A 24,822-nucleotide genomic window follows, 5' to 3' on the forward strand; every position below is an offset into this window, starting at 1 on the left:
CTTTTATTTTACCTAGGCTTGCAAGAAAAATAACTGGATATGATGAAGTTTTCATAAATAATCTAAACAACTGTTAAGAGCAAGTATTAAATAAATATAAGTAGGATAAAAAGTTTTTAGTTGAACTTTTCAAATTAATTTCCCAAATCTTTTCAGTAACCTGAAACCTTAAAGTTTTGCTAAGATTAAGTTAAGTGCTAGAAATTTATTGAATATCTAGATCTCCCCAAATAAGAAAAAATACTGAGCCATTAATTATTGAACATAGGTTTATCTACTTTTGGTTTCTTATTATAGAGAAACCAAAGATAAATTTGGCTTTATTAATAAGCATGTGTCGACTGAAAAAAATGTGCAACCAAAAAGTTGAGAATTATGTTTTGTTTGGCAGACAAAATTGAGGACTGAAGCCCAGAATGTAGCCTCTCAGGTAGCTCTGAGGGACCGTTATGAAGAGGTAAGGGAGGAGCCAGATTTTATCGGAGTTTTTGCAACAAAGACCAGGTAGTCAGAACATCAAAAGATTACTGTTAATTAAATGAAACCAGACATCTCAAATTAATGAATTTAGCACTTTTCTATGTATGGGAAGATGCAAGAGTCTGGACTCATTGAAATCATTCCTTTGATATGCACCATAGCTGTCTAGGGCCAGTATCCTGGGCTTTCCCATCCTGAGTCCCTTCAGGGTGCACCTTTGGGGGCAGCTGTAGTGGCTCGATGGCTGCAACATCCTTTGTTTACTGATATGGCAGGCAACATTATTCGTTCACATTTGTTTGGTGCCATGCTGAGAAATTTTCTATGAGAAAGCACATGTTTCTAGAAATTATAAAAAAGTATATAAGTTTGCCAAGCTGTAATGCTAGTGTAAGAGATAGTCCACGATTGTTTACTTCCTAAATTTTCACTAGAAATTAAGGTTTTTAAAGGTTAAAAATTCTAATTATGCAAGTAAAGCTATTAGAAACGATATGGGAGACATCTCCATATGCAGGGAAAAGCAGGATGTGTTTTTGGCTAAGAAAAAGTATGAGGAATAAAGATGCATTTGTGTTAAGGGAAATGAGGATAATTTTGTCTGAACTAGAACTTCTGGTTATGAAGGACAAACTAAAGGTATATAAAAGGTTGAGAGAGAGAATTTTACCTTGTCTAATCAAGCTGGCTGAAATTGAATTGTTTATAAAGGTTTTAAAAATTAAGCTTCATTATCAATAGTGTACTTCAAACTAGAACTTAAGTTTTTTCATCTGCTAAGTAGACAATATTGTTTCACATTGATCTATGATCCTGTTTCTTCAAGTGTCCAAACCTTTTGGTATCTTTGACAGACTTCCCAAAATCAGATTCTAAAACTGAAGTCTTTTGACCTCAATTAACTTTCAAGTTTTTCAGAGGGTGCCTGGAACATTTCAAAGGATGTATTTCCTCTCCTTATAAAAAGGAAGATGTTAAACTGATTAGGCTTATTTCATATGTTAAGTTACCTGGGAAACATTGTCAAATAAGAAGGAACAAGCCTTCTTTATGCTGTGTCTATATAGGTATGTATTATAAGTGTTCCAGAAATCGCATGAAATTCTTGGAAGTCTGATATATCCTGGTGTATTATATTGTCTGTCATCAAAATTGAGGCTTACACCAAAGGACTGAACCTCAGTATTAGGGAGTTGCCCTAGCTGACTTTCATGCAAAAGCAGCAGCAATAGAGGCTTATAAAGATGGTGGCACATGTGGCTGAAGTCCATTCTGCTTCTGCAAAACATGACCCCCTCATTGCCAGACTTTTGCCATCCTGATGTCCTTGTAACATGGCAACAGTTTGTTCCTGAATCAGAGAAATTAAGGTGAGTAAATAATGGCTGTAAACTGAATGACCAGTCAGGGCTATGGGAGAACCTAGACAGCGTTTGGTTCTTCCTGGCAAACGTTTTTCTTTTTTTGCATTCTTTTGCCCACCCACCAGTGCATTTAAGTATAACAATTTGTCCCTAGAGGTGGTCTCAGACCTCCTCTCTCTGGACTCCTTTAGCACCTACAACTGGACTTCATTCATTTGCCACTTAGTATGGGTTATTGGTATGTTCTTGTTATTGTATGTATGTTTCCCAGATGGGTTGAAGCCTTCCCCTGCTGCAAGGCTAGTACCCTCACTGTGGCAAAGAAACTGTTAGAAAATATGTTTCCCACCTGGGGTATTCCTTCCACAATCTCCAGTGATTGAGGCACACACTTCACTGGGAAAATCATACGGTCTTTAACGAAAACCTTGCAAATTTCTTGGAATTATTACTGTCCCTATCACCCTCAAACATCAAGCAAGGTTGAGAGAACTAACGGAAAAAGCTGGATTCAAGCAGAACAAGAATTAATAACATGGGACTGAATGAGCTGATAAGGATGATTATAATTTTTATGACTGTGTTTAAAATATTGCGGGTTCTTTAATGTTTTTTCCAGATTTAAATAAATCTTTTCTCTTAAGCTATCAACAATTTGGTAATATATACCTTTGTGAACAAAGATGAAACATTTACTTTTTCTCCCTATCTGATCCCCAGAATTCAGAAACTTTCAGTGAGTATTCTTATTTTCATGTTCCTTGTAACAGGACACAATTAGAAACATGGGCTGTATTACCAAGGCTTTGACTGGAATGTGTACATAGACTCAGACATGACCAGACAGCTGCAAGAAACCACGTGGAAAAATCAAGCTGGTACTTTGCTTACAAAGTTCCAGCAAAGCAATCTTAAAAAAGAACTTATATGGTCAGTCACTATTCTTGCTGTACTTCTATAAAAATCAGGCCAAGTTTAATACAGACAAATTAGTTTTACTGTGATTATCTCTGGTTAAAAAAAAATGGGATAATCAGAGAGAGAAAAATTATGTTTGCACCTTTGTAGATATTAGATTCTAGTCCTGTTAATTGTCTTTGTGGTCAAAGATTCCTCTAGTTTCCTCAGATATCTGATTATGACTTACCCAATTAACATTTCCAGCTTTCTCTTACCCTTCTGATTTGGTATCACTAAGAACAAAGGCAGCCCTTGAGCCCCATTGGAAGGGACCTAACCAAGTGTTCCTGACCACTGACACTGCTGCAAAACTAAAAGGTTTTGAGCCTTGGGTGCACATCTCACAGACAAGGAGGATTCCACCTGGCATCTGGTCCTGTACTAATGCTGGAGACCCCTGAATCAAACTGACAAGGAAGAGAAGTAGCTGACATTGATGTAGACTGCTTCTGCCCAAGATGACGGATCAAGACTTCATACTTTAACTACAACCTTTTCCTCTTTGCTTTCTTTCCTTTACTCTGGAATCTGACCTGGAAAGATAACGCCATCATCCGTATCTCCCAGGCCATTGCTTAGAGGGGTAACCTCTCGAATTTAGAACAACTTTTTATTTCAGGTTAGGAGAAAATCTGACTGACCCTTGGCTTGAATGGGCAAGTGCAACAACCCTTGCAAATGAATCCATTAACAGTGCCACCTAAGTGGAAGTAGTTTGTGCCCTGACAGGATTTGTCTTAGTCAGTGATGGTTATTCTCCTTGGGCCTATGAATGCCTAGATGGCTGGTATATAACCAGGCAGTACCTCTTAGGTTATCTAACTGTGCCCCTAACTGTTCTAGAAAGGACCTACCAGGAGGCATTCATAATTCAGAATCGCTTCCTTTGGCAGGGCCAATTTCCCTGATTAGGAGTAAATACAAATGAGAATATGATCAGAAGCCTCTTCTTAACTCTTGAAAGTATTACAGAATCCACTGCTAAAGCATTAGCTGCCCAGAAAAGATCCTTAGACTCTGTGGCTAGAGTTGTTCTTGATTATAGAATAGTCCTTGATTATGTTTTAGCTGAACCAGGAGGTGTCTGTACTGCAGCCAATGCCACCAACAGGATCGACATTTCTAGGGAAGGTGAAGCTCAGTCACTGAGCGAACCACTTGGCTAAAAGGGCGACTCCTTAAACTGGGTCTTTCTTTGATTGCTTTGGGTATTGGGGACCTGAAGTGCCTTCCAAGTACTGGGAATTATCCTGTTTATAATAATCCCCCTGGCGGATCGTATTCTCTCAAAAGCTTTCAATTCATGTTCACAGCTGCTAACTGCCAGGCAAATGATCTCCTAAGACTGGAAGGTCAGAAATGAAATGAAGAGAATGACCAACTTAAAATTTATGAAACTGGAACCATGATCTGTGGATGTTACGGGAATTAAGCAAAAAACACGTTTTGGGCGCTCTCTATCCCCCATCCCCCTAGAGGCAATCTGCATGATAAAACCCTTGTCATTTCCTCCCCCCCCCCACCCCCCAAAGGAAGCCTGGCCTAAAAAAATCTTTTCTTTTGCTAGTAGCTCCCCGACTTTCTTCCTATAAAACCTATTTTGTACAACCCCTCAGAGCACCTTCTAGTTGCTAGATGGGATGCTGCCTGATTCATGAATTGGCCTGTTAAAGCCAATTAGATTTTCAAATTAAAAAAATAATAATAACAATCATATGGTACTGCACAAAAACAGACACACAGAACAATGGAACAGAATAGATAGCCTGGAAATAAAGCCATGCTTGCTTATATGGTCAGTTAATATACGACAAAGGAGGTAAGAATATAAAATAGGGGAAAACACTCTCATGCACCCCAGTGTTCATAGCAACATTATTTACAATAGCCAAGATAGGGAAGCAACCATAAGTCTCCATCAATAGATGAGTGTGTAAAGTTGTGCTATATATACAATGGAATATTACTCAGCCTTAGAAAAGAATGAAATTCTGCCATTTGCAACAACATGGATGGACCTAGAGGGTATTATGCTCAGTGAAATAAGTCAGAGAAAGACAAATACTGTATGCTCTCAATTATATGTGGAATATAAAGAAAAAAACAGAAGTAGACTTATACAGAGAACAAACAGATGGTTGTCAGAGTGGTGGGTGAGTGGGGACAAGGGTGAAATAGATAAAGAGGATTAACAAGTACAAACTTCCAGTTAAAAGTAAATAAGTCATGGCAATGTAATGTACAGCATAGGGAATATAGCCAATAATATTGTAATAACTTTGTATGGTGACAGATTGTAAGTAGACTTGTCATGGTGATCATTTTGTGATGTATAAAAATATCAAATCACTATGTGGTACATCTGAAACTAATATAATTGTTTCAATTATAATTCGATTTTTTTTAAAGTGGAAGTTTCTTTTTGTTTGTTTTTGTTTTTTTTTTTTTTAGCAGCAAAGAAGATAATACCTATTTAGTGTTTCCCAAGCTCATTCAACTACTTTTCTTTTCCTGCTTTCTTCTGCTAGTACCTAATAAAACCGACCAAGTTGCTCATACAGGAATGCCTTTGATATACCTAGAACTTTAATTTTATTTTGTTTATTTTGTTTTATCTTTTATTTTGTTTATTCAGCCTTCTGTCTGTTTTGTCCTTGTTTGACATTTAACTTTCTTGATCTTCCCCCACCCTTTTTTCCTTCTTTGCTTCTTAATTTATATACTGAACTCTTTTTTGTATTTCCTGTTATTGCTTTCCTGAACCTGGAAGGCAGTATGATGTTAGACCAATTAATCTCTTTGAGCCTTAGTCTGAAGGAGGGAGAATAATTTTTGTATACCTCAAAGTTATTGGTAAGCTTAAATGAGAATATCTGCAAACTGCTTGCACAGTGCTTGGAACACTGTTTCATAAATTATAGTTGCTGTGCCCTTCCCCATCCCTCTACTGTCGTGTTGCTGATTACCTACGCAGATAGTCTTGTCCCTACAAGTGGGCAAGTGCTGTGGGCTCTGGGTCCTTACTAGTGGGCCTGTAATGGTTTCCTTCATATATCCTGGGCTTCTGCCAAATTGAGTTCTTTGCCTTAACATGTCTCTGCAGCTGCTCCTTTATTAGGAATGTTATTTCCAATCTAATCTTCCTTTTCCTTCAGAAAATAGCTAAAACCCCACTCCTTTTTTCTTATCCTCAAACACTAAGAAGTTTATCTTTTTCTGAATTAGAACCTGTCCCTTTTTTTTCTACCTTGTTATGTTTATTCATCTCTGACTAGACTTAAAGCCTTGAGGAGAGGGCCCAAGTCTCATCAATTTTTGTATCCCCTATGGAAGGTAACCGTGTGAAGTGTGTATAATAGACACTTTTTATGCTTTGCTGAGTGAATGAACATGTGTCTGGGGTTAGCAGACACTTGGTCCTGTCCAAAACGTCCATACGACATTTGGCCCATGCCAAAAGGTCCTTGAAATTTGGTCTTGTCCAAATGTTCATGAGCATATTTGGTTCATGCCAAATAGTTTTGGACAGGACCAAATATCAAGGACCTTTTGGCATGGACCAAGTGTCCTGCAAAGGTCCTTGGTAATGCACTGATGTTGAATATTAGGAATAAGATAAACATAAAAAATATTGTGAGATCTGTGTAGTGGTGAAGTTATAGTTTTCAGACTATTCTCTGGAGCACTATAGTGTATTGAGGTGCTTTGGGTTTGTTATTTTTATCATGGATAAACTAAGGAAGTTACTTGATTTATAGAATGGTTTTTGTAGATTCACAGCAGGAGGATGAGGGGGATAGCTAACGAGGAGGCTATGCTTAACTTCCTGCAATCCAGAGCAGCTCTGGTTTCATCTTTTTTACATATTGAGCTACTATGTAATATTTTATTTGAATTTAAAGTTTGAATGAAGGGTCATGATCACAAAATGTTTAAAAAACTGCTCTGGTAGAGCATTCCACTGAGATGGATACAGATACAGAAAAAAAGCAATTCTCTTGTCATAGTGTTGCCTATGAGTTCTCATAAATAATTGTTCAAAATAAACTTTGTAACATATGATTTAAAAAAGTGAATGTTTTTTCGTTCCCTTGCCATCTTCCTGTTTTATTGATAACCTATTCTAATGTCTGTAAAGCTTCTTAAAGTGTCAAGCATTACGATAGCAAAGAAACTTTAATCTTTAGAACCAGTAGTTTCTTTAGGTTGGGAGAGCTTTGAAAATATACTACAGTCTACTATATTGTATTAATGGATTTAATAAAAGTTGTATGAATATGTAAGCATGTGTATTTATTATTGTTGTCCATATTTTTTTCAGTTTCAGGTATGCCCCAAAAGTCTATGTGTGTCTACTCCTGGACATCGCACTGATCTTTTTCAGAGGGATCCTAAAAATGTCCTGATAACTGATTTCTTTGGAAGTGTACGGAAAGTGGAAATTACAACAGAGACTATTAGTTTGCAGCCAGATTCAGGAATCATGGAAAGCAGGTATTCATCTTAAATTATTATTTGAATAGAGTATTCTAGTCTCATGATTTGTAAATTTTTATGTTACATTATATTAAGAGAAGAAAATTAGTATTTATAAAGAAAATCACACATTTCTATCCATTCTTTACTTTATGTAGCCCCTATGCTTTTCAGATTAATGGGCAAAAGCTGTAAATATCAATGGGAAGCTAAGATCTTGATTAGGGTTATGTTGTAGCTCCAAAATATGTTTGTAGAAGTATGAGTTCAGGCTTGCTTTAAAAAGGACTAAAACTTTCACAACAACTGACTATCTCAGAGCCATACTTTTCTGTCAGTAGAGGTATATATGATGGTTCAGAAGACCTTCATGATGGGGCAGGTATGTGAATGTTTCAAACACTATTAATACTCTCTAACAATGTGTATGTTGTCACCCATTGCAGTAGAAGGTGTTAAATGACGTGACACTGAATAGGGAAGTTGGCAGCTGGGCATTTAGAGTATAGTAGGGCACTAGGAATCTGGTAGATGCAAGGCAGATAAACATATAAAGGGGAAGTGAGTGCCAAAAGAATATAGGTGCCAAATATATACTTCAAACTATAACACAGTGCTCGCATTTTCAGAATTTCTCTGGGCTCCAGCAATCTGATTAGTTCTCTGCCACGTATTTTGGTTCGTAGAGTCTGGGTAGTTTGTGAGCCTGGTTCAGTCCTGTCTCTCGCTTTTGCCTAGTGTTGTATTCTATTAATCTTGAAAAGTTTATCTTTAGGATTTCTTTGGGGGCTCTTAGTTATTAATTAGGGAAGAGAATGAGAGAGAGAGGTATAAGCCAAGTACTCCCCTCTTGGGGAGTGGACTGTGTGTGTGTGAGTAGTGAGTGTGCATGTGCGCGCACACGTGTGTGTGTGTGTGTGTGTGTGTGTGTGTGTGTGTGTGTGAGAGAGAGAGAGAGAGAGAGATTGCGAGAGACTGGTTGATTTGGGGTATGTGAATTTAGAAGTATTTATAATGTTCTGCTTGTTTTCTTCTCTGTAAACATTTTTAAAGGCACAATACTTTGTTGGATTAAATAGTGTCTCAGTTAATAGCCACTTTCTTGAACTATATAGACGTATATTTTCCTAGCCATTAAACTTTGTTATTTGGGATTGTTTAATGCTGTCTATTGGAAACTCATACTCCAGGGAACTTTTCTGGATTGTCAAATGGCGGCATATAAATTACTTTTAATTTTGAAAATTTCAAAGATTTATAATTGAGCTTGTGAATGTTTTAGAAATAGATTAAAAAACTAACATTAAATTATTCCTTATGAAGATTTGAAATTGATATTATTATTTATTATTTCCTATTATGGATATTCAAAGCGTTGGATTTTTTCTTTTTCAATTTCCTGTATCTGTTGGCTTAAAAAATATTTTCTTGAGACAGCAGGTGATACCCTACAACAATATCACTTTTATTTATTATTTAAAATTTAAAATTACTTTCGTAAAATAGCTAAACTATACCTTAATACTTAGCAACTGAAATTGAAATTGAGCTGCTATATGGTTTTTACCAAATTCGTTTTGTAATTTCCCTTGAACTTAAGCCTGTAAGATACAAGATACACCTTCTCTTAATCGTCTGAATATTGCATTAATTTCCTTTAGCGATAAGGACTATCTTTATACTTCTTCTGTGTTATTTTCTATTCTATCCACTTAACACGATATTAAATATATAATAATTGTAAAATAAAAATGATTTCAGTGGAATTCTTCTAAGTTTTATTATATATTCTGGAAAGATGAAATTTTTGTCTCATAAAGTATCTCCATGTATTAGTTCTAAAGCAAAAATTGTTGGTGCTGATAATTATCTTCCTTTATCTTTAATCAAGGAGAAAATTATATTAAGCATCAAAGCCAGATACCAGGCACTGTTTTTTGGTTTTGTTTTTTAAATTATTTTATATTGGAGTATAGTTGATTAACAATGTTGTGTTAGTTTCAGGTGTGCAGCAATGAGCAGACACTGTTGAATTAGAGCACCCTCTAGTGTTTATAAATAAATTTTATTTAGAACATTGCTTACAGATGGTTTCATAATTACTGATATTTGTTATCCAGTTAATTTAGGAGGATTAAGTTCCCAACATGTTCCAGGAATGGATGATAGAAATATTATCTCATTATATATAGGTGCTATTTATATGCAGGTATGAATGGCAATTGGATGTTTGTTTAGAGAAAAGTATTATATATTCTTGAGAGATCAGCTATCACAAAAAACTACTTTATTAAGGAAATTATGGGCTTGAATGTATATGTATTTTTTCAGATCTTAGGTTAAAAACATCAATACAGTTACTGTTATTAAAATTGGCAGTTAAACTTTTAAAAATACTGCTTTCTACATATATTAGGAAAATAACAACTCATTTGTCCAGATTGTCCATATTTCATATTTTGTGTATTAAACTAAACTAAAGTCAGATATGATGGAGAACATTAGTACATAAAATTGACTGAAGTAGCTGTATGAAATAATTGGTTTTTTGTATGTCTTCCAACATATACATATTATATGAGTAAGGTACAGTCATATACTTATATTGAGTAAGGTCATATCCTTACAGTCATATCCTTAGTAACAACAGTTGTTTCAGAGTGTGTTTTACTTATTGTGTTTTTAATTTATTTACAAGAACAAATGAGGTAAAATAAGGACTGATTGCGATAAGCTTGGCTTATATAACTTAATTCTAAACCGCTTTATCTGAGTATATATAGGTTGACTTTTGATAAATATGCAAACAGCCTGCCCTCAAAAAGTTGGACTTTCTGGAATATAGTAATAAGTCCATGTCAGAGTTACTCAGAGTACCAGAGTACCCTAACTATTGATATATAGGGAAAATAGCCTTTAGCTTGAGAATGTAAAAATACAGGCACCAAAATGTAGAAGTGTAAATTCTGTAGGCATCGCCTAAGAAAAAAACGGAATCTGGGACAATATGAACTGTAAATGCTCAACTTTTATCTTGGTTGTTAGATGACATCTTACCTAGTCTGACTTTTGCTTTAGGCTCTAAATTTAGGCACTTGATTCTTTCTATTAATTTTTTTGTTGTAGTTTTATTCTGTTATACTAGAATTTCTTTCTCTCTTTAGGCAGTCTTTAGCAACTGAAAATTTTGAATCTAGCAGGAAATTTGAGGCTGGACTCTTTTCTTACAGATTTCTTATAGATAAAAGGGTGAAAATGGGCTAACAAGGTCAGTCTGTGTTTTGAACACCACAGTAGGACTCTTTCAAGGGCTCGGTAAAGAAGTCCCCACCTTATATAGGAGGTCAAAGATCAGACAGTTGTTGTCACAGAGATTAGATTTTGGGCCTTTTCCATGTGCTTCATGCTTTATATAACATATTATCTAGGACGGTTGAATTGTAAATAGTAGAATTCAACCTAAGCTAGCATTGTTTCCTTAAAGATATTTATTATATAGGTATTCTGTGTTTTATGGAACCCAAGGGCAGGTCCCAGTAAGGGACTGGAATCAGGAACCAGAAATCAGTCAGAAATGTGGGCAGTACTCCCTCTGTCCCCCTGTTCTAGTCTTTTCTTTCTCTTCTGCTCTGAATGTAGGGGATAGAATGTGTGCACACTACTCTTCTGGAAATTTATATCTGTTCCAGAGATTTATATCTGTTCTCTTCATGATAAAGCCCAGATACAAAATTAACTTTCTCATTCTCCATTTTAAGCTCCCCAGAGGGCTTCTTGATTAGCCCAGCTTGACTACTGACCCAGCTGGGCAGTAGTGGGGTCATTTAACACAAAATCATGGCTACTGGGGGGCCCATCCCATGTGGATAAGAGGAACCCTCCAAAAGGAATTTGGGAACTATGCAGATACCCTCAAGGAAAAATTACACTAATCCCATTTAATTCACATAATTGCTTTATGAGGCAGGTGTTATTTTCCCATTATATAGATGAGTAAAGTGAGGCTGAGAAAGGTTAAGAAACCTGCCTAAAGTCCACATCTAACAAATGGTGAAGTCAAGATATGAATCCAGGAATGCTTCCTACCTCTAAAAAATATATATATCATTTTATTGTTTTATAATTTACCCTGAGTTGCTTGGCTTGCTTTCTTTTAAAAGGATATAAAATATAAATGATAGCACAATGAATTATCAGAAAACAAATACTCATGTAACCACCAGAGAAATAATTAGAACAATGCTGGTACCCTGGAAGTTTCCCCAACCCTTACACCCCTTCTCAATCTCTACCCTCTCCCTCCCCCTCAAAGTTAACAGTGATCCTGTCTCTTATGGAGTTTACTTTCTTGCTCTATATCTTAGTTACATCACCTAAACATGTATCCCTAAATGTTATGTTTTGTTGCTCTTGCTAGTACTATGTTTTTGGAATTCATTTACGTTGTTGTATGCAGCTGTGGTTTGTTCGTTTGTTTGTTTTTGAGTTTAGTAAAATTACCCTTTTTAGTATATAGTTCTGAGTTTTGACAAATGCATACACTTGGATCATCACCATGCCAATCCATCACTACAGAAATTTTCCTTATGCTCCCTTTTCTCCAATCTCTCCCTCATATCCCACTAATCTGTTTTCTGTCCCCACAATTTTGCCTTTTCTGGAATGTCATATAGATAGAATCGTATATTCTGTACTCTTTTGAGTCTGGCTTCTTTTACTGCCATAATGCATGACAGATTCATACCTGTTGTCACGTGTATCAGTAGTTGGTTCTCTTTTATTGCTGTATCTCACCAATTGGAGGACATTTGTTTTTGCCCCCTAGTTTTTGACAATTAAATAAAGCCACTATAAATGCATACAAATATAAGTTTTCATTTCACTTGAGTAAATATAGCTAGGAGTAGGTTTGCTGGGTCATATGGAAGTGCATGTTTAACTTTATAAGAAACTTCCAAACTATTTGCCGTAGTCACTGTACCATTTACATTTCCACAAATAGTTGTTCCACCTCCTTAATTACACTTGGTATTGTCTTTTTAATTTTAGCTATTCTAATAGGCATGTAGTAATATCTCATTATGATTTTAATTTGCATACCCCTGATTGCTAAGGACATTGAGCATCATTTCATGTACTTATTGGTCATTCATACATGTTTCACGAAGTGCCTATTCAAGTGTTTTGCTCATTTTAGAAAAATTGGGTTGTTTTCTTACTGAATTGTAAGATTTCTTTATATATTTTGGGTATAAGTCCTTTGTCAGATATATGTAATGCAAATATTTTTTCTTAGTCTTCGGCTTGCCTATCATATTCTTTTTTTTTTTTTTTTTTTTTTTTACTATGTCACAATATTGACATTCAGTCCAGTAATCCTCCACTGTAACAGCTCCTTTACTTTGCAGTGAAAATTGATTTGTATATTTTTTGCCTCTGAGTCCTTGTGGGATTTTTTTTTTTCTTATTCAAACAGAAAGTCACAAAAATTACAATCATCCTCATCAGTTCACTCAGTCCCATGTAATTAATTTTTTTTTATCTTGATCTTTTGTTAGCACTTTTATGAATTCATCAGTTTTCCATTAGAGTTCTGAAAATGCTTATTCATTCAGTTCAGCAGTATAGTCAGTTACCAGAAACCTGTACTTGTCAGAGTCTTTTCCATGAATTCCTTGAAGATGAAACCCTTTTATAGGAACATTTTTGCGAAAGCATCAGAGTACACCCAGAACTGTCTGTAAATGACAAAAGACTTAAAAATGACCATGGTTAAAGATTTGATGAAAGTTCATAATAATGCAATTAACAAGGAAATTTAATTTCTGAGATATACATTTTAAAGTAATAACTAGAATTATGACTTATAACATTATACCAGAACATACAAGATTTTTAGAAATTTCATGTAATGTCTGAAACATTTATATTAACATATTTCCATACAAAAACCAAAAGAAAGTTTAGTATTAGTTGTTTTTTTTGTTTGTTTTTTGTTTCTTATTCTTTTATACTGCAGGTTCTTATTAGTCATCAATTTTATACACATCAGTGTATACATGTCAATCCCAATCGCCCAATTCAGTACACCACCATCCCCACCCCACCGCGGTTTTCCCCCCTTGGTGTCCATACGTTTGTTCTCTACATCTGTGTCTCAACTTCTGCCCTGCAAACCGGTTCATCTCTACCATTTTTCTAGGTTCCACATACATGCGTTAATATACGATACTTGTTTTTCTCTTTCTGACTTACTTCACTCTGTATGACAGTCTCTAGATCCATCCACGTCTCAACAAATGACTCAATTTCGTTCTGTTTTATGGCTGAGTAATATTCCATTGTATATATGTACCACAACTTCTTTATCCATTCGTCTGTCGATGGGCATTTAGGTTGCTTCCATGACCTGGCTATTGTAAGTGCTGCAATGAACATTGGGGTGCATGTGTCTTTTTGAATTATGGTTTTCTCTGGGTATATGCCCAGTAGTGGGATTGCTGGATCATATGGTAATTCTATTTTTTAGTTTTTTAAGGAACCTCCAAACTGTTCTCCATAGTGGCTGTATCAATTTACATTCCCACCAACAGTGCAAGAGGGTTCCCTATTCTCCACATCCTCTCCAGCATTTGTTGTTTGTAGATTTTCTTTTTTTAACATCTTTATTGGAGTATAATTGCTTTACAATGGTGTGTTAGTTTCTGCTTTATAACAAAGTGAATCAGTTATACATATACATATGTTCCCACATCTCTTCCCTCTTGCATCTCCCTCCCTCCCACCCTCCCTATCCCACCCCTCTAGGTGGTCACAAAGCACTGAGCTGATCTCCCTGTGCTATGCGGCTGCTTCCCACTAGCTATCTATTTTACATTTGGTAGTGTATATATGTCCATGCCACTCTCTCACCCTGTCACATCTTACCCCTCCCCTTCCCCTTTTCCTCAAGTCCATTCTCTAGTAGGTCTGTGTCTTTATTCCCATCTTGCCACTAGGTTCTTCATGACCTTTTTTTTTTTCTTTTCCTTAGATTCCATATATATGTGTTAGCATACTGTATTTGTTTTTCTCTTTCTGACTTACTTCACTCTGTATGACAGACTCTAACTCCATCCACCTCACTACAAATACCTCCATTTCATTTCTTTTTATGGCTGAGTAATATTCCATTGTATATATGTGCCACATCTTCCTTATCCATTCATCCGATGATGGACACTTAGATTGCTTCCATGTCCTGGCTATTGTAAATAGAGCTGCAATGAACATTTTGGTACATGACTCTTTTTGAACTATGGTTTTCTCAGGGTATATGCCCAGTAGTGGGATTGCTGGGTCATATGGTAGTTCTATTTTTAGTTTTTTAAGGAACCTCCATCCTGTTCTCCATAGAGGCTGTATCAATTTACATTTCCACCCACAGTGCAAGAGTGTTCCCTTTTCTCCACACCCTATCCAGCATTTATTGTTTCTAGATTTTTTGATGATGGCCATTCTGACCAGTGTGAGATGATATCTCATTGTAGTTTTGATTTGCATTTCTCTAATGATTAATGATGTTGAGCATTCTTTCATGTGTCTGTTGGCAATCTGTATATCTTCTTTGGAGAAATGTTGATTTAGGTCTTCTGCCCATTTTTGGATTGGGTTGTTTGTTTTTTTGTTATTGAGCTGCATGAGCTGCTTGTAAATCTTGGAGATTAATCCTTTGTCAGTTGCTTCATTTGCAAATATTTTCTCCCATTCTGAGGGTTGTCTTTTGGTCTTGTTTATGGTTTCCTTTGCTGTGCAAAAGCTTTTAAGTTGCATTAGGTGCCATTTGTTTATTTGTGTTATTTTTTCCATTTCTCTAGGAGTTGGGTCAAAAAGGATCTTGCTGTGATTTATGTCATAGAGTGTTCTGCCTATGTTTTCCTCTAAGAGTTTGATAGTGTCTGGCCTTACATTTAGGTCTTTAATCCATTTTGAGTTTATTTTTGTGTATGGTGTTAGGGAGTGTTCTAATTTCATACTTTTACATGTACCTGTCCAGTTTTCCCAGCACCACTTATTGAAGAGGCTGTCTTTTCTCCACTGTATATGCTTGCCTTCTCTATCAAAGATAAGGTGACCATATGTGCGTGGGTTTATCTCTGGGCTTTCTATCCTGTTCCATTGATCTATATTTCTGTTTTTGTACCAGTACCAAACTGTCTTGATTACTGTAGCTTTGTAATATAGTTTGAAGTCAGGGAGCCTGATTCCTCCAGCTCCATTTTTCGTTCTCAAGATTGCTTTGGCTATTCGGGGTCTCTTGTGTTTCCATACAAATTGTGAAATGTTTTGTTCTAGTTCTGTGAAAAATGCCTGTGGTAGTTTGATAGGGATTGCATTGAATCTGTAGATTGCTTTGGGTAGTAGAGTCATTTTCACAATGTTGATTCTTCCAATCCAAGAACATGGTATATCTCTCCATCTATTTGTATCATCTTTAATTTCTTTCATCAGTGTCTTATAATTTTCTGCATACAGGTCTTTTGTCTCCTTAGGTAGGTTTATTCCTAGATATTTTATTTTTTTTGTTGCAGTGGTAAACGGGAGTGTTTTCTTAATTTCACTTTCAGATTTTTCATCATTAGTGTATAGGAATGCAAGAGATTTCTGTGCATTAATTTTGTATCCTGCTACTTTACCAAATTCATTGATTAGCTCTAGTAGTTTTCTGGTAGCATCTTTGGGATTCTCTATGTATAGTATCATGCCATCTGCAAACAGTGACAGCTTTATTTCTACTTTTCCGATTTGGATTCCTTTTATTTCTTTTTCTTCTCTAATTGCTGTGGCTAAAACTTCCAAAAGTATGTTGAATAATAGTGGTGAGAGTGGGCAACCTTGTCTTGTTCCTGATCTTAGTGGAAATGGTTTCAGTTTTTCACCATTGAGGACAATGTTGTCTGTGGGTTTGTCATATATGTCCTTTATTATGTTGAGGAAAGTTCCCTCTATGCCTACATTCTGCAGGGCTTTTATCATAAATGGGTGTTGAATTGTGTCGAAAGCTTTCTCTGCATTTATTGAGATGATCATATGGTTTTTCTCCTTCAATTTGTTAATATGATGTATCTCGTTGATTGATTTGCGTATATTGAAGAATCCTTGCATTCCTGGAATAAACCCCACTTCATCATGGTGTATGATCCTCTTAATGTGCTGTTGGATTCTGTTTGCTAGTATTTTGTTGAGGATTTTTGCATCTATGTTCATCAGTGATATTGGCCTGTAGTTTTCTTTCTTTGTGACATCTTTGTCTGGTTTTGGTATGAGGGTGATGGTGGCCTCGTACAATGAGTTGGGGAGTGTTCCTCCCTCTGCAATACTTTGGAAGAGTTTGAGAGGGATAGGTGTTAGCTCTTCTCTAAATGTTTGATAGAATTCGCCTGTGAAGCCATCTGGTCCTGGGCTTTTGTTTGTTGGAAGATTTTTAATCACAGTTTCAATTTCAGTGCTTGTGATTGGTCTGTTCATATTTTCTATTTCTTCCTGGTTCAGTCTTGGCACGTTGTGCATTTCTAAGAATTTGTCCATTTCTTACAGGTTGTTCATTTTATTGGCATAGAGTTGCTTGTAGTAATCTCTCATGATCGTTTGTATTTCTGCAGTGTCAGTTGTTATTTCTCCTTTTTCATTTCTAATTCTATTGATTTGAGTCTTCTCCCTTTTTCTCTTGATGAGTCTGGCTAATGGTTTATCAATTTTGTTTATCTTCTCAAAGAACCAGCTTTTAGTTTTTTTGATCTTTGCTATCATTTCCTTCATTTCTTTTCCATTTATTTCTGATCTGATCTTTATGATTTCTTTCCTTCTACTAACTTTGCGGTTTTTTTGTTCTTCTTTCTCTAATTGCTTTAGGTGCAAGGTTAGGTTGTTTATTCAAGATGTTTCCTGTTTCCTGAGGTAGGCTTGTATTGCTATAAACTTCCCTCTTAGAACTGCTTTTGCTGCATCCCATAGGTTTTGGGTCGTCGTGTCTCCATTGTCATTTGTTTCTAGGTATTTTTTGATTTCCCCTTTGATTTCTTCAGTGATCACTTCGTTATTAAGTAGTGTATTGTGTAGCCTCCATGTGTTTGTATTTTTTACACAACTTTTCCTGTAATTGATATCTAGTCTCATAGTGTTGTGGTCGGAAAAGATACTTGATACGATTTCAATTTTCTTAAATTTACCAAGGCTTGATTTGTGACCCAAGATATGTTCTACCCTGGAGAATGTTCCATGAGCACTTGAGAAAAATGTGTATTCTGTTGTTTTTGGGTGGAATGTCCTATAAATATCAATTAAGTCCATCTTGTTTAATGTATCATTTAAAGCTTGTGTTTCCTTATTTATTTTCATTTTGGATGATCTGTCCATTGGTGAAAGTGGGGTGTTAAAGTCCCCTACTATGATTGTGTTACTGTCGATTTCCCCTTTTATGGCTGTTAGTATTTGCCTTATGTATTGAGGTGCTCCTATGTTGGGTGCATAAATATTTACAATTGTTATACCTTCTTCTTGGATTGACCCCTTGATCATTATATAGTTTCCTTCTTTGTCTCTTGTAATTGTCTTTATTTTAAAGTCATTTTGTCTGATATGAGAACTGCTACTCCAGCTTTCTTTTGATTTCCATTTGCATGGAATATCTTTTTCCATCCCCTCACTTTCAGTCTGTATGTGTCCCTAGGTCTGAAGTGGGTCTCTTGTAGACAACATATATATGGGTTTTGTTTTTGTATCCATTCAGCCAGCCTGTGTCTTTTGGTGGGAGCATTTAATCCATTTACATTTAAGGTAATTATCGATATGAATGTTACTATTCCCATTTTCTTAAATGTTTTGGGTTTGTTATTGTAGGTGTTTTCCTTCTCTTGTGTTTCTTGCCTAGAGCAGTTCCTTTAGCATTTGTTGTAAAGCTGGTTTGGTGGTGCTGAACTCTGTCAGCTTTTGCTTGTCTGTAAAGGTTTTAATTTCTCCATCAAATCTGAATGAGACCCTTGCTGGGTAGAGTAATCTTGGTTGTAGGTTTTTCTCCTCCATCACTTTAAGTATATCCTGCCACTCCCTTCTGGCTTGCAGAGTTTCTGCTGAAAGATCAGCAGTTAACCTTATGGGGATTCCCTTGTGTGTTATTTGTTGTTTTTCCCTTGCTGCTTTTAATATGTTTTCTTTATATTTACTTTTTGATAATTTGATTAATATGTGTCTTGGCGTGTTTCTCCTTGGATTTATCCTGTATGGGACTCTCTGTGCTTCCAGGACTGGATTAACTATTTCGTTTCCCATATTAGGGAATTTTTCAACTATAATCTGTTCAGATATTTTCTCAGTCCCTTTCTTTTTCTCTTCTTCTTCGGGGACCCGTATAATTCGAATGTTGGTGCGTTTAATGTTGTCCCAGAGGTCTCTGAGACTGTCCCCAGTTCTTTTCATTCTTTTTTCTTTATTCTGATCTGCGGTAGTTATTTCCACTATTTTATCTTCCAGGTCACTTACCCGTTTTTCTGCCTCAGTTATTCTGCTATTGATCCCTTCTAGAGTATTTTTAATTTCATTTATTGTGTTTTTCATCGCTGCTTGGTTCCTCTTTAGTTCTTCTACGTCCTTGTTAAATATTTCTTGCATTTTGTCTATTCTATTTCCAAGATTTTGGATCATCTTTAATATCATTATTCTGAATTCTTTTTCAGCTCGGCTGCCTATTTCCTCTTCATTTGTTAGGTCTGGTGTGTTTTGACCCTGCTCCTTCATCTGCTGTGTGTTTTTCTGTCTTCTCATTTTGCTTATCTTACTGTGTTTGGGGTCTCCTTTTCACAGGCTGCAGGTTCGTAGTTCCCGTTGTTTTTGGTATCTGTCCCCAGTGGCTAAGGTTGGTTCAGTGGATTGTGTAGGCTTCCTGGTGGAGGGGACTAGTGCCTGTGTTCTGGTGGATGTGGCTGGTTCTTGTCTTTCTGGTGGGCACGTCCACGTCTGGTGGTGTGTTTTGGGGTTTCTGTGGCCTTATTATTATTTTAGGCAGCCTCTGTGCTAATGGATGGGGCTGTGGTCCTGTCTTGCTAGTTGTTTGGCATAGGGTGTCCAGCACTGTAGCTTGCTGGTGGTTGAGTGAAGCTGGGTCTTGATTTTGAGATGGAGATCTCTGAGAGATTTTCACTGTTTGGTATTACGTGGAGCTGGGAGGTCTCTTGTGGACCAGTGTCCTGAAGTTGGCTCTCCCACCTCAGAGGCACAGCCCTGATGCCTGGCTGGAGCACCAAGAGCCTTTCATCCACACGGCTCAGAATAAAAGGGAGAAAAAAATAAAGAAAGAGGATAAAATAAAATAAAACAAAATAAAATAAAGCTATTATAATAAAGAATAAGAAAAAATTGTTAAGAAAAAATTTATTAAGGAAAAAATTTTTTAATTTTTTAAAATAAAAAATAAAAAAATTACTAAGAAAAAAATTTTTTTAATTTTTTAAAATAAAAAAAAGGAAAAATTATTAAGAAAAAATCTGTTAAGAAAAAAAATTTTTTAAGTAAAAAAAAAAAAAACAAACAAAAATGGACGGACTAAACCTTAGGACAAATGGTGAAAGCAAAGCTATACAGACAAAATCTCACCCAGAAGCATACACATATACACTCACAAAAAAAGGAAAAGGGGAAAAATTAATATATCCTGCTCCCAAAGTCCACCTCCTGAATTTGGGATGATTCGTTGTCTATTCAGGTATTCAACAGATGTAGGTACATCAAGTTGTTTGTGGAGCTTTAATCCGCTGCTTCTTAGGCTGCTGGGAGAAATTTCCCTTTCTCTTCTTTGTTCGTACAGCTCCCGGGGATCAGATTTGGATTTGGACCTGCCTCTGCGTGTAGGTCGCCTGAGAATGTCTGCTCTTCACTCAGACAGGACGGGGTTAAAGGAGCCGCTGCTTCAGGGGCTCTGGCTCACTCAGGCGGTGGGGAGGGAAGGGTACGGATGCGGGGTGAGCCTGCGGCGGCAGAGGCCGGCGTGACATTGCAGCGGCCTGAGGCGCACCGTGCGTTCTCCCGGGGAAGTTGTCCCTGGATAACGGGAGCCTGGCAGTGGCAGGCTGCACAGGCTCCCGGGTGGGGCGGTGTGGATAGTGACCTGTGCTCGCACACAGGCTTCTTGGTGGCAGCAGCAGCAGCCTTAGCGTCTCATGCCCGTCTCTGGGGTCCGCGCTGATCGCCGCAGCTCGCGCCCGTCTCTGGAGCTCGTTTAGGCAGTGCTCTGAATCCCCTCTCCTTGCGCACCGCAAAACAAAGAGGCAAGAAAAAGTCTCTTGCCTCTTCGGCAGCTGCAGACTTTTTCCCGGACTCCCTCCCGGCCAGCTGTGGTGCGCTAACCCCTTCAGGCTGTGTTCACGCCGCCAACCCCAGTCCTCTCCCTGCAATCCGACCGAAGCCCGAGACTCAGCTCCCAGCCCCCGCCTGCCCCGGCGGGTGAGCAGACAAGCCTCTTGGGCTGGTGAGTGCTGGTTGGCGCCGATCCTCTGTGCGCGAATCTCTCCGCTTTGCCCTCCGCACCCCTGTGGCTGTGCTCTCTTCCGTGGCTCCGAAGATTCCCCCCTCTGCCCCCCGCAGTTTCCACCTGTGAAAGGGCTTCCTAGTGTGTGGAAACCTTTCCTCCTTCACAGCTCCCTCCCACTGGTGCAGGTGCCGTCCCTATTCTTTTGTCTCTGTTATTTCTTTTTTCTTTTGCCCTACCCAAGTACGAGGGGAGTTTCTTGCCTTTTGGGAGGTCTTACGTCTTCTGCCAGCGTTCAGTGGGTGCTCTGTAGGAGCAGTTCCACGTGTAGATGTATTTCTAATGTATCTGTGGGAAGGAAGGTGATCTCCGCGTCTTACTCTTCCGCCATCTTGCCTGGTTCTGTAGATTTTCTGATGATGCCCATTCTAACTGGTGTGAGGTGATACCTCATTGTAGTTTTGATTTGCATTTCTCTAATAATTAGTGATGTTGAGCAGCTTTTCATGTGCTTCTTGGCCATCTGTATGTCTTCTCTGGAGAAATGTCTATTTAGATCTTCTCCCCATTTTTGGATTCGGTTGTTTGTTTCTTTCATATTGAGCTGCATGAGGTGTTTATATATTTTGGACATTAATCATTTGTCCGTTGATTCGTTTGCAAATATTTTCTTCCATTCTGAGGGTTGTCTTTTCGTCTTGTTTATGGTTTCCTTTGCTGTGCAAAAGCTTTTAAGTTTCATTAGGTCCCATTCGTTTATTTTTGTTTTTATTTCCATTACTCTACGAGGTGTATCAAAAAAGATCTTGCTGTGATTTATGTCAAATAGTGTTCTTCCTATGTTTTCCTCTAAGAGTTTTATAGTGTCTGGTCTTACATTTAGGTCTTTAATCCATTTTGAGTTTATTTTTGTATATGGTGTTAGGGAGTGTTCTAATTTCATTCTTTTACATATAGCTGTCCAGTTTTCCCAGCACCACTTACTGAAGAGACTGTCTTTTCTCCATTGTATATCTTTGCCTCCTTTGTCATAGATTAGTTCACCATAGGTGCGTGGGTTTATCTCTGGGCTTTCTATCTTGTTCCATTGATCTATATTTCTGTTTTTGTGCCAGTACCATATTGTCTTGATTACTGTAGCTTTGTAGTATAGTGTGAAGACTGGGAGTCTGATTCCTCCAGCTCCGTTTTTTTCACTCAAGACTGCTTTGGCTATTCAGGGTCTTTTGTGTCTCCATACAAATTTTGAGATGATTTATTATAGTTCCGTAAAAAATGCCATTGGTAATTTGATAGGGATTGCATTGAATCTGTAGATTGCTTTGGGTAGTATAGTCATTTTCGCAATATTGATTCTTCCAATCCAGGAACATGATATATCTCTCCATCTGTTGGTATCATCTTTAATTTCTTTCATCAGTGTCTTTTAGTTTTCTGCATACAGGTCTTTTGTTTCTTTAGGGAGGTTTATTCCTAGGTATTTTATTCTTTTTGTTGCAATGGTAAATGGGAGTGTTTCTATAATTTCTCTTTCAGATTTTTCCTCATTAGTGTATAGGAATGCAAGAGATTTCTGTGCATTAATTTTGTATCCTGCAACTTTACCAAATTCATTGATTAGCTCTAGTAGTTTTCTGTTGGCATTTTTAGGATTCGCTATGTATAGTATCATGTCATCTGCAAACAGTGACAGTTTTACTTCTTCTTTTCCAGTTTGTTTTCCTTTTATTTCTTTTTCTTCTCTGATTGCCGTGGCTAGGACTTCCAGAACTATGTTGAATAATAGTGGTGAGAGTGGACATCCTTGTCTCGTTCCTGATCTTAGAGGAAATGGTTTCGGTTTTTCACCATTGAGAATGATGGTTGCTGTGGGTTTTTCATATATGGCCTTTATTATGTTGAGGTAGGTTCCCTCTGTGCCCACTTTCTGGAGAGTTTTAATCATAAATGGGTGTTGAATTTTGTAAAAAGTTTTTTGTGCATCTATTGAGATGATCATATGGTTTTTCTTCTTCAATTTGTTAATATGGTGTATCACATTGATTGATTTGCGTATATTGAAGAATCCTTGCATCCCTGGCATAAATCCCACTTGATCATGGTGTATGATCCTTTTAATGTGTTGTTGGATTCTGTTTGCTAGTATTTTGTTGAGGATTTTTGCATCTACATTCATCAGTGATATTGGTCTGTAATTTTCTTTTTTTGTAGTATGTTTGTCTGGTTTTGGTATCAGGTTGATGGTGGCCTCATAGAATGAGCTTGGGAGCGTTCCTCCGCAGTTTTTTGGAAGAGATTGAGAAGGATGGGTGTTAGCTCTTCTCTAAATGTTTGATAGAATTCACCTGTGAAGCCATCTGGTCCTGGACTTTTGTTTGTTGGAAGATTTTTAATCACAGTTTCAATTTCATTACTTGTGATTGGTCTGTTCATATCTTCTGTTTCTTCCTGGTTCAGTCTTGGAAGGTTATACCTTTCTAAGAATTTGTCCATTTCTTCCAGGTTGTCCATTTTATTGGCATAGAGTTGCTTGTAGTAGTCTCTTAGGATGCTTTGTATTTCTCCAGTGTCTGTTGTAACTTCTCCGTTTTCATTTCTAATTTTATTGATTTGAGTCCTCTCCCTTTTTTTTTGATGAGTCTGGCTAATGGTTTATCAATTTTGTTTATCTTCTCAAAGAACCAGCTTTTAGTTTTATTGATCTTTGCTATTGTTTTCTTTTTTTCTATTTCATTTATTTCTGCTCTGATCTTTATGCTTTCTTTCCTTCTGGTAACTTTGGGTTTTGTTTGTTCTTCTTTCTCCAGTTCCATTAGGTGTAAGGTTAGATTGTTTACTTGAGATTTTTCTTGTTTCTTGAGGTAGGCTTGTATAGCTATAAACTTCCCTCTTAACACTGCTTTTGCTGCATCCCATAGGTTTTGGAGCATCGTGTTTTCATTGTCATTTGTCTCTAGGTATTTTTTGATTTCCTCTTTGATTTCTTCAGTGATCTCTTGGTTATTTAGTAAAATATTGTTTAGCCTCCATGTGTTTGTGTTTTTTACGTTTTTTCCCCTGTAATTCATTTCTAATCTCATAGCGTTGTGGTCAGAAAAGATGCTTGATATGATTTCAATTTTCTTAAATTTACTGAGGCTTGATTTGTGACCCAAGATGTGACCTATCCTGAAGAATGTTCGGTACACGCTGGAGAAGAAAGTGTAATCTGCTGTTTTTGGATGGAATGTCCTATAAATATCAGTTAAATCTATCTGGCCTATTGCATCATTTAAAGCTTCTGTTTCCTTATTTATTTTCATTTTGGATGATCTGTCCATTGGTGTAAGTGAGGTGTTAAAGTCCCCCACTATTATTGTGTTACTGTCGATTTCCTCTTATAGCTGTTAGCAGTTGCCTTATGTATTGAGGTGCTCCTATGTTGGGTGCATATATATTTATAATTGTTATATCTTCTTCTTGGATTGATCCCTTGATCATTATGTAGTGTCCTTCCTTGTCTCTTGTAACATTCTTTATTTTAAAGTCTATTTTATCTGATATGAGTATAGCTACTCTAGCTTTCTTTTGATTTCCCTTTGCATGGAATATCTTTTTCCATCCCCTCACTTTTAGTCTGTATGTGTCCCTAGGTCTGAAGTGAGTGTCTTGTAGACAGCATATATATGGGTCTTGTTTTTGTATCCATTCAGCAAGCCTGTGTCTTTTGGTTGGAGCATTTAATCCATTCATGTTTAAGGTAATTATCGATATGTATGTTCCTATGACCATTTTCTTAATTGTTTTGGGTTTGTTTTTGTAGATCTTTTTCTTCTCTTGTGTTTCCCGCTTAGAGAAGTTCCTTTAGCATTTGTTGTAGAGCTGGTTTGGTGGTGCTGAATTCTCTTAGCCTTTGCTTGTCTGTGAAGCTTTTGATTTCTCCATCGAATCTTAATGAGATCCTTGCCGGGTAGAGTAATCTTGGTTGTAGGGTCTTCCCTTTCATTACTTTAAGGATATCATGCCACTCCCTTCTGGCTTTTAGAGTTTCTTCTGAGAAATCAG

General features: G+C 37.0%; 1 protein-coding gene across 3 annotated transcripts in view; it reads left to right on the top strand.

The window, feature by feature from the left end:
* Positions 1-24,822, top strand: part of PIGK (phosphatidylinositol glycan anchor biosynthesis class K) — a 142,460-nt gene that overhangs the window by 52,280 nt on the left and 65,358 nt on the right. For all 3 annotated transcript variants that reach the window (XM_082420761.1, XM_082420759.1, XM_082420760.1), the window contains one exon: positions 7,126-7,298. In XM_082420761.1, the coding sequence (XP_082276887.1) occupies positions 7,126-7,298 (173 nt within the window). The remainder of the gene's footprint in view (positions 1-7,125; positions 7,299-24,822) is intronic.

Source organism: Balaenoptera physalus (genome assembly GCF_965194825.1).
Source record: "Balaenoptera physalus genome assembly, chromosome: 1".
Classification (NCBI taxonomy): domain Eukaryota; kingdom Metazoa; phylum Chordata; class Mammalia; order Artiodactyla; family Balaenopteridae; genus Balaenoptera; species Balaenoptera physalus.